The 16,584-nt window shown below is 46.5% G+C and overlaps 4 protein-coding genes across 4 annotated transcripts; 3 read left to right on the forward strand and 1 right to left on the reverse strand.

Annotated features, from left to right (window-relative positions):
- The first annotated feature begins 309 nt into the window (after positions 1 to 309).
- LOC115545980 (transmembrane protein 222) lies at positions 310 to 3,046 on the forward strand. Its single transcript, XM_030359532.1, has 6 exons — positions 310 to 488; positions 746 to 830; positions 1,144 to 1,175; positions 1,269 to 1,365; positions 1,671 to 1,801; positions 2,452 to 3,046. The coding sequence occupies exons 1-6, from the start codon at positions 367 to 369 to the stop codon at positions 2,534 to 2,536; spliced, it is 552 nt and encodes a 183-aa protein (XP_030215392.1). The 5' UTR covers positions 310 to 366; the 3' UTR covers positions 2,537 to 3,046.
- A 253-nt stretch (positions 3,047 to 3,299) lies between these two features.
- LOC115545976 (trophoblast glycoprotein) lies at positions 3,300 to 5,283 on the forward strand. Its single transcript, XM_030359526.1, has 2 exons — positions 3,300 to 3,606; positions 3,878 to 5,283. The coding sequence occupies exons 1-2, from the start codon at positions 3,335 to 3,337 to the stop codon at positions 4,851 to 4,853; spliced, it is 1,248 nt and encodes a 415-aa protein (XP_030215386.1). The 5' UTR covers positions 3,300 to 3,334; the 3' UTR covers positions 4,854 to 5,283.
- A 326-nt stretch (positions 5,284 to 5,609) lies between these two features.
- Positions 5,610 to 10,235, forward strand: kdf1a (keratinocyte differentiation factor 1a). Its single transcript, XM_030359803.1, has 4 exons — positions 5,610 to 5,972; positions 6,291 to 7,388; positions 8,310 to 8,384; positions 9,502 to 10,235. The coding sequence occupies exons 2-4, from the start codon at positions 6,311 to 6,313 to the stop codon at positions 9,573 to 9,575; spliced, it is 1,227 nt and encodes a 408-aa protein (XP_030215663.1). The 5' UTR covers positions 5,610 to 5,972; positions 6,291 to 6,310; the 3' UTR covers positions 9,576 to 10,235.
- Positions 10,236 to 12,067: 1,832 nt separating this feature from the next.
- nr0b2a (nuclear receptor subfamily 0, group B, member 2a) lies at positions 12,068 to 13,413 on the reverse strand. Its single transcript, XM_030359790.1, has 2 exons — positions 12,782 to 13,413; positions 12,068 to 12,636 (listed from the first exon to the last, which is right to left on the reverse strand). The coding sequence occupies exons 1-2, from the start codon at positions 13,341 to 13,343 to the stop codon at positions 12,395 to 12,397; spliced, it is 804 nt and encodes a 267-aa protein (XP_030215650.1). The 5' UTR covers positions 13,344 to 13,413; the 3' UTR covers positions 12,068 to 12,394.
- Between the last annotated feature and the right edge of the window lie 3,171 nt (positions 13,414 to 16,584).

Consider the following 16,584-nt stretch of genomic DNA (forward strand, 5'->3'; position numbering starts at 1 on the left):
ACGGGAAATAGATTGTTACACTGGCTCTGCTCAAGACCGTAGAATAGATAAAGTTCAAGTAAAAAAGAAAACTAATTGTATGACAATACAATTAAAAATATATATATTATATATATATATACACACACAAAATAAATTAAAGACTATCTTATATAGCCAGCTTATGTGATACATATTTGGCAAAGTAAAAGGTGTCTCACTAAAATGCTGAACATTTTTTTCTATGGCACAAAATGCACTCAGTCTATCTTCACACACGCACAAAAACAACGCTGCTTGGACCTATTTCTTCTAACATCAATCTATTTCCGCCTTCTAGATGACGTCACATTGTTTGCCGTCACCAGCTGTCACAACACTGATGTGATGGCTGAAGCGGAGGAGGACACAGACGTAACGATGAACTACCACGGGGACTTTGAAAAAAATGACCAGAAGAAGAGTCGCTATCCATATTGTATAGTTTGGACCCCTATACCAATATTATCGTAAGTACATGTGTGTGTGCGTGGCTGTTCTTCTAAAATACCTGGCTAGCCTGCAGCTTAATGGGATCACGTTAGCGAAGCTATACTGCTCGCTTTGCTCACGACCGTTTCATACTTACGCTGGCTATGCTTAGCCTGCATGCGTTTTGCCAATATATACATCATATATTTATAAAAGCGCTGAAAAAGCGTTTGAAAAGATGGAGTAACCACACTGAGATGACGAACATTGTCCCTGCATGGGGCGCCTTTTCCAGTTGGGTGCTGCCCCTCATTGGTCACATGGGGATCTGCACATCCTCGGGGATCATCAGAGACTTTGCAGGCTCCTACTTTGTCTCGGTGAGTAGATTTTGAGAAGGAATGAGTGTTGTTCTTACTTCCACTTTTTGTATTGTTAGGATGAAACTGCATGTATCACCACAACTTAGTAAGCTGTAGTAGCTTACTACACCCCCATTGTAATGAGTAATACACAGTCAATAATAATGCGATTTTTCTCTTACAAACCACAGTTCTTCATACACGGCCTGTTGTTCTCTTCTAGAAAAAATCTGCGCCTTTACAATCAATTTAACCCATCGATAGGATCTGTTATCGAACTGCATTCGAAAAAATCACTGGCTTTCTATTTTTTTTTCACCTTTTTTTTCAGGAGGATAATATGGGCTTTGGTCGGCCTACAAAGTGAGTTACTGAATGCTATTTTTTTTTCTATTGAGCTCGACTTTAAAACCCGGGTGCAGCACTAGTCACCACACAACCTATTCTGTCCCCCAGGTATTGGCTGTTGGACGTGGACAAGGTGTGTGGCAGTGGCGCGTCAACCTGGGACAAGGCGGTCTACGACGCGTCCGAGGAGTACAAGTGCCGGCCGGTGTGTTGAAACATACTCTCTAACTCTTTTCATGACCTTTTTGGAAAAATATCTGTGTGTGTGTGTTAACCTATGAATTTCAATATAATTTCTAGATTACTTTAATTTTTATGTGAATATGAAACCATTTTAGATGTAATAATTGTGTTTCAAATACTACTCACATGGATAGTTACCCTGAAGATGATCATAATAAATAAATAAATAAATGGACATCCCGACAGAGTGAGTCCCTGTACCTTTTGCCCCTTCATTCGATCAAACATAATTGGTGTGTATTAATTAAAACCTTTTTGTTGTTATAGCACAACCTGTGCTGTGATAACTGCCACTCCCACGTTGCCATGGCGCTGAACCTTATGCGCTATGACAACAGCTCATCCTGGAACATGGTGAAACTCTGTCTGCTGTGTCTCACCCATGGCAAATATGTCAGGTACAGTTGCAACTATCGAAACACAAAATCATGCATGCATCTGTGGTCAACAACGGTCCATATAGAAACCGTTGCGACACCAGGGCCCAAGGCATCGTCAAAAACCTCCCTAGAAAAGCCAAAGGGGCGGATCCGAAGTGGTTCTAGAAGCAGGTGATCGCACCAAACCCAGAAACGTATGGCCGAGGGAAACTCTGTCATTACTCTCTGTTGACCCAGTTTGAGAAGTGCTGGGCTTACAGTGTGCTGCTCCTACATTCTCCTCCCAGGGGCCTCGAGTCCCTAAACAGGAGGGGGCAGTGTAATGGATCACTGACAGAATCGCCCCCCTCAAAGCCCCGGTAGAGGTCACCTCTCCACCCGGGCTTTCTCTGGCAGGGTGCAGTAGGAGTATGGAGGTGAACGGGCAGGGGGACCTTGTGTTGGGGGGGTCCCCCAGGGAATTGCTATCTGTGGGTTGAAAGACCCTCCTTCAGAGAAGGACAGAAAATGCAGATATTCTTGATGGAGGTCAATGTATTCGGCCTCTCTTAAGACACACAACGTATAATTTACCGATGTGTATGTTTTGCTGAACTCTCTCTCTCTCTCTCTCTCTCTCTCTCTCTCTCTCTCTCTCTCTCTCTCTCTCTTTCTCTACCTCCCTCCAGCTGTGCAGCCTTCCTAAAGACCTGGCTTCCCTTTCTGATGCTCACAGGCATCATCACCACCTTCGCTTTAACTCTCAATCTGTAGTAATCCCTCAGGACGTGAACATGGAAGAAATATAGACTTTAATACCATCAGTCCCACCCAACCCTCTTCTCATTGGACTGGTCTTCAACATACTATGCCTCATTACCTTCAGTGTAGAGTTGCTTTCCGGTCATTCTGAATGCTGTAATGAAGAGATACAGCGTATAACATAAAAAAGCATATGTTAATGAGAATATATAGCTGCTTTAGTAGATATTTAAAACGTATTTACTTATTTAGTATCAATGAACAAAAGTATCAAAAATTAAGTAGCGGCTTGCAATTGGCAATATATGCGCTCCGAAAAAAATGTTATCGAAACTGTCCTTTGAGATAGATTATCTTGCTTTGTTTAAATGTGCACCATTTACCAGACATTGTTTTAACTTGTTTATGATTAGAAACATGACTTCTACTATGTTAATGTTTTTTTGTTTTTTTTAATTATGAATTGATTTGCAGTGTGTCGATTTCAGATATATTTATTAAGATAAATATTTCAACATTGTACATTATTTCAAGTCTTTTCTGCATAGGATGTCACAGCATGGCTCACGGTGCCCCTGCGCTGGCTGTAGCTTTAAGAGAGCCATGGGGCTACAGTATTCCTCCACTATCGTGTGTGCGTGATATGAACAACCCTCCACTTACTGGAAGACCTAGTCCCTGAGAAGCACAGAGGAGGAAGGGACCTCACACTGGCTGTCTGGTCTGAAGAAAGCGCATCTCTAACTGGATCTGGGGAGACAAAGCTTTATTTCTTTTCTGTCTTCGTCCTGAAAAAGTTGCTCCCACTTCATGGCTGACCACATAGGCGTGCGTATGTGTACGTTTTTTCTGCTTTTTTTCTTTGTGACACCAAACCAGTGCATGCAGTGTCATTTTGGCTGCACGTGTTTTGCAGCCACAAACACAGTGAGATGTGATTCTAAAGATCTGCGCGCAGTGCCGCTAAGTATTCCAGGATATGCGAGGACACTTATCGTCACCGGGAACAACATTCCCCAGATTGGACCGGATTCATTCCCAGAATTGGAGAATGTCACCAACATCTGTCTGAGCAATAACAGGTGAGGGTATTTGCTGTCGATGCTTGCGTCTATGTGAAACGCTGTCTTTTTTTTGTTTCTTTTGTTTATCTAGGGATCTGAATTCATATTTTTCTTCATCATCATAAACAAGAAAGAAGCAAGCCTGTGCAAATGTGTCTTACTTACCCTATATGATAAATATTTAAATCATGCATTTACATCAAGATTTGCTTTTGAAACCTTTGAACCCTTCCAATTCATCACCAAAAAGTTTCAGCACAGTAATGTAAAGGTGCTCCCTCTCTCCCAGGATCACAGAGCTGGGCTCCCACACCTTCTCCTCCATGGTCAGCCTGCGCTCGCTGGACCTCAGCGGCAACCCGCTGGCCCTGATCCACCCGGAGGCCCTCAGCATCCCCGGCGGCCCCCTCCTGGAGCTCAACCTCAGCCGCGCGCTCTACAACAGCACCTCCCTGACGGACCTCACCACCGCCATGCGCTGGGGGGGCCTGGCCGGCTTGGTCCTCCTGGACCTCTCCGGGAACCGCCTGGCTCTGCTGGCGCCGGCCGCGTTCTCCCGCCTCCCCAGCCTGCGGCACCTCCTCCTGCCCCACAACTCCCTGGCGTCCGTCCGCAGCGGCGCCTTCGCCGGGCCGCGGCGGCTGGAGCTGCTGGATCTGAGCCACAACGCCTTCAGGGCGTTCCCGGCCGAGGCGCTGGGCGAGCTCGGGAGACTCGGGAAAGCGCGCGTCCGGCTGGGCGGGAACCCGTACCTCTGCTCCTGTGAGAGCCGCCGGTTTGCGGCGTGGCTCGACAGCTCCGCGGCCCCCAGGGTGGAGGACGCTGAGGACGTGCGGTGCGCCTCCCCCAGAGAGCTGCGAGACGCCCCCCTCAGTGGGGTCGGCGCGCGGGCCGTCGGGTGCGGGGTCCCGGTTCGAGGGGTCCCGGCCGGGGAGGCGTCCCTCCAGACGTCCTATGCGCTCCTGGGCTTGGTGCTCGGCTTCGTGGGGATGGTCTCCGTCCTGGTTCTGTACCTGAACCGCAAAGGCATGAAGAGGTGGGTCGCGGAGACCCGAGAGGCCTGTCGGGACGCGCTGGCCGGGTACCACTACCGCTACGAGATCGACACGGACCCCCGACGCGGGCCGCCGTCGGACGGGGACGGTGTGGGGACGGGACGCTTTGGGACGGCCCCACCGCCTCGGATAACCCCTGACACGCGTGACGGCGGTCAGACGCCCGCAGACGTGCGGCTCACGGGGACGGGGATGGCACCTGGGAACTAGAGAAAGAGTACGTGTGCGAAACTTGTGTACGGTGTCTGTGTTGATGTTTTGGGAGGTTTTCTTAGTATTGGAAAATGGAAATAGAATAAAAACATCCAGGAACTACTTTTTTTTTTATCTGTATTTACGGTAGCTCTTTACTACTTTACTTTACTTCAAAGGAAAATATGAAAGAATATAAATATCTGAGATGTTCAGTTCACTTGCATGAATGAACCATGAAGTATTTTTATCAATATTTATGTTTTGTAGATTCAAAATATGAATGCATATGCATGATGTCCAATAACCATGTCGCCCTGCAGTTCATCTCATCTTTCTAATGACCTTGTACGTTAATTATAAACACAAACATAAAGAAGTCACCATTACACCTGTGTGATATGAGTGGCCTTTTGGTTTACAATAAAACTATAAGTTGGATTTTTCACTTGCATCTTTCTTCATTCTACTGGGAAGTGTTAGCTTGCCACAACTCAATGCATGGACATATTCCTCATAAATAGCTAATATAGACATATCTCTTCGTGGAGCAACCAATACTTTTACTCACATTCCATCAGGTAATATCAGGGTGTCTATTCATGTATATACACACACACACACACACACACACACACACACACACACACACACACACACACACACACACACACACACACACACACACACACACACACACACACACACACACACGTATGGTTATTCCGCTTCCTCAAAACACGCACGGACCAATAGGCGATGCGCTTTGATTTTGGGACTTTTTTCTTCCAATTCATATCCGGCAGCGTGACGTCACGATTTACCTGTGGGTGGGTGAAGGGTTTTGGAATTAGCTGTAGCCGCAGGTAATAACCCAGCACTGGAAGACTCGGGAACCCAAGCCTGTGGTGTGGAATTAATCAAAAAAGGACATAACATTGATCGGAACCGGTGGCTCGATGCGTTGTGTGTACTCTCTGTGTGGGCCTGCTCGGAGAGACTCACATAACCCGACTTGACTCGAAAGATTTCTTTCTTCTAAGATCGAGAGAGAAGTTTGTCTTTGAGACTTCCGCGGTCTCTTGGTCGCTGCTTAAGTTATCCGGCAAAAACAATCAAGACTTTCCCGCTTATGCGGTAAGTTTATGTTTGCAAGAAAATAAGATACTGTTTAGCCTGAATATTAGTGACGCGATTATCGTCCGTGTCCTTAGATGTATGCCAAACAAAAGCTTTCTGGGTGCGACAAGCGAACCAAATGATCATCAGGGCATCCATCAACGAAGTGTTGCTAGTGTATCTAAACCTATAAGTGCATTGAAGTTACTTTTTTGATACACGTATTGAAAAGCTTTAGTCGCATACACCTTTTTCTGCCTGTGTGAACGGCTAGTGTGGAATGTGAGGTCTAAAGGGAGGTCTCTGCTTGATTTTAACTTGACCCTCTCGCACCAGCTCTTAGACACTCTTGCGCCATGCCTGGCCACAACACAGGGGCATCCCACACGGCCCGCCACCATAAAGCACACATCCACAGCTCTAGAACCGAGCGGTACCGCCAGGACCGGAATGTATCCCGGGAGAACAACACCAGCCAAGAGTCCTACAAGGACCCCCATCATGGAGAACACACGAAAGACCCGCAGCACAGCTACCCCTCGCGCTACTCAGAGAACCCCCAGGGCCGCCGGGGCCACGCGCGGAACACCAACGGCAGGGGCTCGGAGACCATCGGGTTCATCCCCGGCTCGGCGGACAACGCCGCCGACGGCAGGCACTCCTGCGGCTCCTGCACATCCATAGGCTGGGGCAGCTGCAAGAGCCTCATCTGCTGCGTGCTCACCTGCGGCTTCTACGGCAGCCGGGAGCCCTGCCTGCCGGTGAACGAGAGCACCACGGACCCCCCGGCCAAAGCGGGCGGCGGCGGTGGCGGCGAGGCCCACGGTACCAACGGCATGAACCTGTCCAACCCCACGTGCGGCATCGCCGTAGAGCCCGCGCGGCCCGTCGCCAAGCCCTCCAAGCTGCCCACCAGCGACAGCTTCCGCTACCCGGACGTGCGCATCGGGGGCCACACGGTGGTGTACCCCTACCCGGCGCCCAAGCACGCCCACAAGACCAACAAGGGGAACAACAACAGCCAGCGCCCCGTGAGCGACACCAGCGTGTACTCCCGCGAGGACCTGGACCTGGACGACCTGAGCGACACGGGCACGGACATCGACTCGCTCATCACCAAGAAGCTGCTGGAGTTGTACGCGCTGCACCAGATCGACCAGCTGGCCAAGTGCACCTCGGACTCGTCCTTCTCCCGCAAGACCAACGAGATCAGCGAGCTCATCTACAGCATCGCCCAGGACTACAACCTGGAGAAGCAGGAGGCCGAGTGCAAGCTGGTGCACGGGGTCATCCGCATCAGCACGCGCAAGAGCAAGAGGAACAAGAATCCCCCGCTCCCCTCCGCCGCCGCTGCACCCCAGCGGCCCCACGAACGCAGCGACAGGACGCTGCCCGACAGCGGCAACGAGACCATGACCTTCATGAGCAGCGACAGTAAGATTGCTTTTGGACAGAACACTGACAGAACACTGCATCGAGCTGTATGCTAGGCCCGGGGACTAAAACTACTAGGACCTAACGATACATAACACTACAGAGAAGGGAAAAGGACAGAACGTTTAATTGTAGGCCTGCGACTTAACGCTACATAGTTGGCCTGGAAAATAACATTACATGGTAGGCCTGGGACATAACATTACATGGTAGGCCTGGGAAATAACATTACATGGTAGGCCTGGGAAATAACATTACATGGTAGGCCTGGGACATAACATTACATGGTAGGAAAGGAACATAACATTACATAGTAGGCCTGGGACATAACATTACATAGTAGGCCCGGGACATAACATTACATGGTAGGCCTGAGACATCACATTACATGGTAGGCCTGGGATATAACACCACATGGTAGGAAAGTAATATAACATTACATGGTAGGCCTGGGATATAACACCACATGGTAGGAAAGGAACATAACATTACATAGTAGGCCTGAGACGTAACATTACATGGTAGGCCTGGGATATAACACTACATGGTAGGAAAGTAACATAACATTACATAGTAGGCCCGGTACATAACACTTCATAGTTGATTACCTTGAGTGTGGAAAAAAAGAATATTCCAAATCCCGTTTTCGAGAAGTGATCATATAGTAAACGATAACGATAGTGAAACAATTTGGTTTATTATCATTTATAGATAAGCGGTGAAAGTCCTACAAACACACACACACACAGCACACATGCTATCTATGAAGTGCCTTTTGTAATTGTGTTGCCATTTGTAGTTGCCAATCCTTTTTAAATACACCTTCAGTCATGAGTCTTGTTGCTTATGGGCTTTTGTGGAAATCAACACAAAATGTTTAGCCGTAGAATATTTGTGTTCATACGGTGTTCCGACCCACAGTGCCCGAGGTCAAAGTGTCGGAGCTGACGTCTTCAGACGAACTCGCCAGAAAGATGAGATACTACAGCGGGAGAAGTAAGTTCTTGCGATGAACAATACCGTGCTGGTCAGTGGTCACCCAAGTTTCAGTGTGCAATATCGTTAAGAACACAGCAGTGCATGAAGTACTAAGTATCATGTATTTTTGATAGACGTAACGAGCAGCGTTATGAAACTCGCCGATGCTGTGTTTCATAGGTGAGCGTTGGTGAGACGTGCAGATCTCAGTGTTCACCCCCGCCCCCCCCCCCTCTTCTCTACACCTCCATCTCTACTTTCCAACATGTATCATACCAATGGCTTTGATGGAACTGCCAAACACCCTGCTGGAAAAAAAAATCCCCTACATTCCTTCCTATTCTTTCCATTTCTATGTTCAGCCTCTTACTCATTTAGCTGACTCCTCCTACTCCTCTTCCTCCTCCTTCTCCCTTCTCCCATATTTCACCTCGCCCCTTCTGGCTCTGTAGCAGGGGTGGGGGGGGGGGGGGGGTACGCTGAAACTCCAAGCAGATAAAATCCCTTAAGTATACACCATTTAGCGCCCCTTTGCTTCGTTAAGTAATTAAGCAAACATCTTGGGTTACAGATGATTCACGAGACAATGGCTTCTTCTTTTTTTCTTTTTTCGGTTGTTGTTGTTCAGCTGTTCAATCTGTGACAAGAATACGCTGATCCTGTTACACACTAGGCCCCGGACCAGAATCGACCAGGACCGTCAGACGCTATCACGAAGGCACTCCTTGTGTTACACGTCTTTTGTGAGAGTTCCTGGGTGCTACTTTATTCCCTCTGCCCGGGAATGTGCCAGGGTCCCACGCAAAAACTTGAATTGCTTAACATGCTACGATCTCACAGATGGAAAGATGTAACGGGGTCTTTCGAGGAAGAACAACAAACGATCAGATTTGCCGCAAACGTATAATTGCTGGGCGCCCCCGTAGCTCACCAGGTAGAGCGGGTATCATTTAGGGCTCAGTCCTGATTGCGGTGACCCGGGTTCGATTCCTGCCTGTGGACCTTTGCTTGCTGCATGTCCTCCCCTCTCTCTCCCATACCTTCCTGTCTTTCCCACTCTCTCATAAAGCATAAAAACGCCCCAAAAAGCGAAAAACTTCTAACGGCCATGTCGCCCCGCTGTGCTTCTCCCCAGCGTTGTCGTCTGGCTCGTACCAGCAGGACACCCAGACGGATTCCTCTGGAGCGCCGCTGCTGGAGGTCCTCTGAGCGGACCCCACCGCGACCGAGAGGCCCTTCCTTCCTACTGCTTCCCTCAGGGGCAGCCCGTTCCTGCAAGGTCCCTGCTCCCGCTGACGTTGTTTTAACCCGCCTGCATGCAGAGCTGATGCTGTTACTGACGCACGTGGTGGAAGTTTTTTTGTCAGCGCTGAGGATGGCTAGCGCTGCGGTGCCACGAGGAACGCTCTAGCCCCAGTGGCGTCAACGTCCAGATGAACCGAACCGCCAGTATTCCATGAGTGGACTTCTTCTTTTTTTCTTTTTTTTTATACTTTGATCCAAGTTTTTTTTTGTTTGAATTCAGGTAGCAAAACTCTAAACCCTAATGCGAAGACTCTGGTCCTATAGGACGGACCCTTAGGGTCATGTGGTTCTAGGTTCTGCCCTTGTACGGGGGTGGTGAACGAGTTGAATGAGCATTCGTCCGTCTGGAGCGTATTTTAAATCAAGACAGTTCAAGCACAGAACTGTAAGCCATATTTTGTAAATAAGTCCACATTTTTTTTACCAAAATAAAAAAAGACTGTATATAACCAATGCTTTTTATATATGAGACCAAACTTTATCGTTCACAGGTGTTGATATTGTCAATGTTCACCCGTACAAAGAGAAAATGTACCCGATCAAATAAACAATAAGAACAATAAAGTGTCTCGTACTTTGATATTGAGGGCATTTTAACGAGCTAAACCACAGGGAAGGGAATCCCTGTATGTAGGCCTACTGTCAGTTCTATTGTATTCGTCACCGCTCCTTTCTTCATCAGCCTTTTTGTAATTTTCCACACACACGCACACATACACGCACACACACACACATACACGCACAGTTCCCGTTTGCTGGTGATCTGTGGGATTTGACATGCTTAATGCTGCACCAGTGTGTGCTTCCGCCAGGGCTGCCAGACTCCGCTCTCCCCTGGATCCCTGAGCCACGACAACCTTCCTCCGCCCTGAGTTGGAGGAGGAACTCGTTTGGCTGGTTCTGACAAAGGAAAGGAAATAAAATCCTGGGGTTTGTCTCTGCAAAGAAACACGGTAGAAAAATAACCTTGTGACAACACCATTTAATTTTAGTGTCCTGAAGCATTGAATCTAACCAGTTGAGAAGTATGCAAGAGTTTTAAATGGGTCCATAATAGGAGAAAGATGTTCTCGTCCCTTCAGCTTTTAGTGTTGCCTTTTTAAAAGAATGAAGTTTAGTTCAAACAATGTGAAATTGATAGTTAATAAACGGTAGCATCCAGTTTTACCCATGTCCATATGACATCCACAGCTGATATTGAACATCGTGTTTGTTAAATATTGCTGAGTTAGGTAAAACAAGCTGTTATTCACCGACAATGCTGGGCAATGTCCTCGTTTGCACATTTTAAACGTAGGGTGACGGCTGGATTCCCCTCTGTAACCTATCTCACGTGCATCAATAATACAGCGGACCTTCAGATCGATGGCAAGAGAGCGCTGTGTCTTTGGATGTGTTCCACAGTAACCCTGAAGAACTGTGTGCCCCCTCCAACCCCCACCCCCAGCCCCACATTCCTGTTTTACCTGTTGAGATATCCTGCAGCCAGTCAGTGACACAACATCAGCCACCGCAAAACACCAAAGAGTTGCACACTCTCAAAGTGCCCAAAATAAGTAATTCAATGTCGGAACAGGAGGATGAAAAAATGAACTGTTCATTTGAACCATTCCTGGATTTGATGCATAGCCTTGGTGGTTGTTTCGTTTTTTTATGTTTTTGAGTATTTATTTAGTTTCTTCGTTTTGGGGTGATGTTCATGCATGTATTGGTGTACACAAGAGGAAAAGGTTCTTTGGATTTTTGCATTTTAGATGCATGTGTTTCAACTGTTGGCTTCAAGGCTTGTGGCTGCAGCCCCGTCGAGGGATAATGTGGAGGAACTACCACAAGATGGAGACAAAGGTCAATGGGAAAAAGGCACCTAATATTTGACATGGGAAGATAAATCACTAGCTTAATATCTTTACAAATATGTCCCCATTCTAAGAGGGTCATGAATATGGACCATAAATGCATGTTACATATTTCATTCTCTGCGCTTATGTTTCCAATACAGACAAATCAATTTGTCATAAACAGAAAGGGAAAACTAACAAGAACCGGTGGCTGTGTCATTGACCCAGTTGGAGGAGGAAAAGGGGTTCACAGCTGCACATCTGTGATACCAACTGCACAAATGTGTCTGAGACATGGTCGATATTGTGTGGTTACTTTCTTCTATTTTTAATAGGATCCAGTTTTATATATTTCGTTTTAGATCCAATATATCTAATATATAGAGATAATATATGATCAATGTAATAAGTATTCTTATCAATACATTATGTAAGGTAATAAGTTAGTAGCATACAATGTTTCATTCATTTTACTCTAATACCCAGTGTGTCTGAGCCACAGTAAGAGGAAATGGTTGGCCCATAGGCCTTCTTGTCGATATCAATCCAGGACTGCAGTTTTTAGTGTACAAAAAATATATTTATTTTAAGAAAAAAAATATCTTGAAAAAAATATTTACAACAAACATGAGGCAAATCCTATTCTAAATCCCAAAGCATGTCATTTGTGGAACCTATTATTCCATACTTTTTTTTTGAGAGTTTGCTACTATTGATCTCAATTCATTTAATCAATAAAGACATGTACAGTGACCTTCCATCGAATGTAAATATGACATTGTGGTATGCAACGCAAACCTTCACCTATTTCTTTTGTGCATGTGCGCGCCTTCATTTGCAGGGGAACATTTCCTTGACCGTGCGAACGTTTCTCGTTCATCAGCGTCACCTAAACAACAGCATCTCGACCAGCAGCTCCACAAGATCGGCCTGGCCTATCAGGGGCCGGAAGAACAGTTCAGTGAGGAGCGTAGGGGGAATGGTCTGCAGCATGGACGCCGACAGCAGGATGCGTGCGAAGCGTCCAGGGTCGTCTGGGTGGAGGGGCTGTCCCACCTCTTCCAGAGCCTTCTGGGCCTCCTGCTGCAGGCCTTCGATGAAGAGAGCCGCGTTCAGTTCCGGTATGTCTGTTTGGAAAACATTGGCGATAGAAATGGCTGAGTGACCTGATTTGATCATGGAAGGCAGTAGTCCCACCTGGTTTAACATTGGGAAGCGCTGAGCATGAAGACTTTACTTTGAAACGTGTCTTAGTTCAGTATGAACACTCACCAGGGTTAAATATCAGGGTCCCTTTGAGGTACGCGTACTCCTTCGGACTCAAATCCAAACTGCCAAACCTCTTGAGACAGGACTTAAGTTTACCGACGCCCGCCACGGTGGGCTGCTCTCGCTCCGCGTCCACACTCTCCTGACGGTTCATCAGGATCTTCTTCAGCATGCTGTCGGCCGGCGTGTCGGTCACCTCGAAGCGCACCCCTTCCTGGGCCAAACCCAAGATGAAGAGCGGCGCCCAGCACTTCTGGAGCAGCGAAAACTGATCGCTGAGCGGCAGCTGGTTAAACGCCGGCAAGTTCTTCATAAAGTGAACGGTTTTCACCAGCACTGTGGACGCCTCCTGGCAGGTCTTGGAAGGCTTCTTCAGGCAGACCCTCCGTCGTCGGTCGCAGTGGCACGGATGGGAGAACAGGCTGCGGTTCGGGTTGCTCTGTCGCGGGTCCCTGGACTCCATTTGGCTGAGGATGTTGTATAGGATGGCGTTGGTGTTTCTGTCTCTGTGCTCTGTACAATGGCACGCGGTACCCATGTCTGATTCTTCTCTGTGGTCCTCCATACGATAAGGTGGAGAGATGCTGGTGGAAACAAACAACCCGCTGTCTCTGAGCTTGTGCTGCGGTACCTTTTGCTCGGCCTTCTTATTTATAAGGCCGGCCTACTCTGCGTGTTGGACCTTGACTTGTCAATACTGTGAATGAAGAAAACAACTATGTGCGCCAGCGTGCTACCGATGGTCGTGTCATGCTGGTGCCTTATCACTGGAGTAGAACTAATGAAGTAATCCCTGGGAGCCTTGGGTGGGGTGGGGGGGGGGGGGGGGGGGGGGGGTTAGGCCTTATCTTTCATTTGTGTCATTAACCCAGGCCGTACCAAGCAGCCAAGGACTGCGAAGGCAATCAACATAATCGATGAACTGTACCTTTCCAGCTCACACCTACGAGGTGGAACGAGGCCAACACAGGGAGCAATGACCGACGGGTTGAATCCTTGAACATTGTCGGTAGCAGTTTCCCTCGAGGGAGATAAAGAGAGAGAGAGAGAGAGAGAGAAGTAGTACTATTATTAGTAGTACTACTAAGAGAATTGAAAAAAATAGAAAACTGAAGTATGTATGTATATATATATATATATAGATATATATATATCTATATCAGACCTTTTGATTCCTCGATATATTTAGTTTGTGATGAATGAAATGAATAAAAATGAAAAGCAGTGTGGCTTGTTATCTCAGCGGTGCCTAGCACAGGGGTACCCCGGACCGATAAGCCCGTTACTTTATTGTTCACGGTGCGCCTAGCACACAAGCACCACATCATCATCAGACACAGCATGGACTTGATACAGAACAAACAACTATCAAGGACGAATCTTTCGCCCTGATAACTGCGTATTCTCCCTAAAAGAGGCATACGCGAGTGGTTAGGTGTGCCAAAGGGAGAGCCACCTGGTACAACATGACACACTGAGTCAAGGCCAGTTCACCAGGTGAATGACAGCAATAAAAAACATTGATGTGCAAACAACACAACTGTTAGCATCAGTCATTGAAAAATGGTTACTTTATAGTCTCCTCGCATCATGTCAACAGGAAGTATTGCATTTGTCAAGCAGTATTTTTTTTACTTGAAAAAACTCTTGTCGTATTTGGATTGGTTAGCCACTGCTAAAACATGCAGAGCGCATACTACATACTAAATACTACACAATACAACTACCTCAGCAGAAACACAGTCTCAAGCTTAGAGATGCAGTATGTATGTATATGTATGTGTGTATATATGTATGTATGTGTGTGTGTATATATGTATTATATATGTATGTATGTGCTGTATGTGTGTATGTATTTATATATATATGAACGTATGAATGTGTGCATGCAAGGTATGTATTTGTTTGAATATACAGTACGCATGCATGAATGTATGTATGTATATATGCTTTCATGTTTGTATGTAAAGTATGTTTGTATGTACACTGCTCAAAAAAATAAAGGGAACACTAAGAAATGCCACCCCACACCATTACTGACCCATCGCCAAACCGGTCATGCTGGAGGATGTTGCAGGCAGCACAACATTCTCCACGGCGTCTCCAGACTCTGTCGCGTCTGTCACATGTGCTCAGTGTGAACCTGCTTTCATCTGTGAAGAGCACAGGGCGCCAGTGGCGAATTTGCCAATCTTGGTGTTCTCTGGCAAATGCCAAACGTCTTGCACGGTGTTGGGCTGTAAGCACAACCCCCACCTGTGGACGTCGGGCCCTCATGCCACCCTCATGGAGTCTGCTTCTGACCGTTTGAGCAGACACATGCACATTTGTGGCCTGCTGGAGGTCATTTTGCAGGGCTCTGGCAGTGCTCCTCCTGTTCCTCCTTGCACAAAGGTGGAGGTAGCGGTCCTGCTGCTGGGTTGTTACCCTCCTACGGCCTCCTCCACGTCTCCTGATGTACTGGCCTGTCTCCTGGTAGCGCCTCCATGCTCTGGACACTACGCTGACAGGCACAGCAAACCTTCTTGCCACAGCTCGTATTGATGTGCCATCCTGGATGAGCTGCACTATCTGAGCCACTTGTGTGGGTTGTAGACTCCGTCTCATGCTACCACTAGAGTGAAAGCACCGCCAGCATTCAAAAGTGACCAAAACATCAGCCAGAAAGCATAGGAACTGAGAAGTGGTCTGTGGTCACCACCTGCAGAAACACTCCTTTATTGGCGGTGTATTGCGAATTGCCTATCATTTCCACCTGTTGTCTATTCCAGTTGCACAACAGCATGTGAAATTGATTGTCAATCAGTGTTACTTCCTAAGTGGACAGTTTGATTTCACAGAAGTGTGATTGACTTGGAGTTACATTGTGTTGTTTAAGTGTTCCCTTTATTTTTTTGAGCAGTTTATATACAGTATGTAAAGTATGTATGTATGTATGTATGTATGTATGTATGTATGTATGTATGTATGAATAGTATGCATTTGTGTGTGTTTATACATGTATGTATGCATGTATGTATGTATATACAGTATGTATGCATGTATATGCGTACATGTATGTACAGTATGTAGGCATGTATGCTCTCACACATGTAATTATCTTCCACTGACCTATTGTACAAGCCCACGTCCCTTTAGTAGCCTCAGTGGTGAGGTATGCAGATGGTTGTAAATGCTTGTGATAAGACGCATACATTTATTAGGCCTGGGAGCAGGCAGAGACGGGCACGGAGGCCAGACACTTATCAACACCTTGTAAAACATTTGATATGGCCTTCATTTCTACAATTAGAAATCGAGTGGCTGAATATTATTGAAATCTTGCTGTTTTTTTATTTCTGTGTTTTTTTCAGAAACTATAATCCATTCATTTTATGAAGTTTTCGAGACGAGAAGTTTTCATAAAAACAACAACATTGAATAATAATGATAATAATAGCATTAAACATGGCTTATCTGATATGTTGCAATGTCAGTTTCACATAATATTAAATGAGGGTGGGGGTTAGGGTTAACCCTAACCCTAACCCTCATTTAGGGTTATTTTTCATTTTGTTTGTTAATATTACGTTGACATTCATCTTTTGGATGAATGTCATATTAATAGAGTAATAATGAACAATTAATGTAGGAATATGACAGTAGTCCTTTTTAAAAGCCTGATGAAATCTTACATTTCACCTCCATATCTATTCCCTTCCAAATATGTTATTTATCCAGATTTCTGCCTTGGTCAGGCGGAGGCTACTGGCCTTCACTTGGCCTTGAACCTGAAAGGTTAGCGCAACACAAACCGCTCCACGGAT

The sequence above is a fragment of the Gadus morhua genome, chromosome 6 (assembly GCF_902167405.1).
Source record: "Gadus morhua chromosome 6, gadMor3.0, whole genome shotgun sequence".
NCBI classification, from domain to species: Eukaryota; Metazoa; Chordata; class Actinopteri; order Gadiformes; family Gadidae; genus Gadus; species Gadus morhua.

Excerpts from the sequence above, each read along its gene's own strand:
- LOC115545976 (XM_030359526.1), top strand. The coding sequence starts at position 3,335 with ATGGCTGACCACATAGGCGTGCGTATGTGTACGTTTTTTCTGCTTTTT. Across the intron at positions 3,607-3,877 it reads ATCTGTCTGAGCAATAACAG|GATCACAGAGCTGGGCTCCC; the intron begins GTGAGGGTATTT and ends CCTCTCTCCCAG.
- nr0b2a (XM_030359790.1), bottom strand. The coding sequence starts at position 13,343 with ATGGAGGACCACAGAGAAGAATCAGACATGGGTACCGCGTGCCATTGT. Across the intron at positions 12,637-12,781 it reads GACCCTGATATTTAACCCTG|ACATACCGGAACTGAACGCG; the intron begins GTGAGTGTTCAT and ends TTTTCCAAACAG.
- LOC115545980 (XM_030359532.1), top strand. The coding sequence starts at position 367 with ATGGCTGAAGCGGAGGAGGACACAGACGTAACGATGAACTACCACGGG. Across the intron at positions 831-1,143 it reads CAGGCTCCTACTTTGTCTCG|GAGGATAATATGGGCTTTGG; the intron begins GTGAGTAGATTT and ends CTTTTTTTTCAG. Across the intron at positions 1,802-2,451 it reads ACCCATGGCAAATATGTCAG|CTGTGCAGCCTTCCTAAAGA; the intron begins GTACAGTTGCAA and ends ACCTCCCTCCAG.
- kdf1a (XM_030359803.1), top strand. The coding sequence starts at position 6,311 with ATGCCTGGCCACAACACAGGGGCATCCCACACGGCCCGCCACCATAAA. Across the intron at positions 7,389-8,309 it reads GACCTTCATGAGCAGCGACA|TGCCCGAGGTCAAAGTGTCG; the intron begins GTAAGATTGCTT and ends TCCGACCCACAG. Across the intron at positions 8,385-9,501 it reads GAGATACTACAGCGGGAGAA|CGTTGTCGTCTGGCTCGTAC; the intron begins GTAAGTTCTTGC and ends GCTTCTCCCCAG.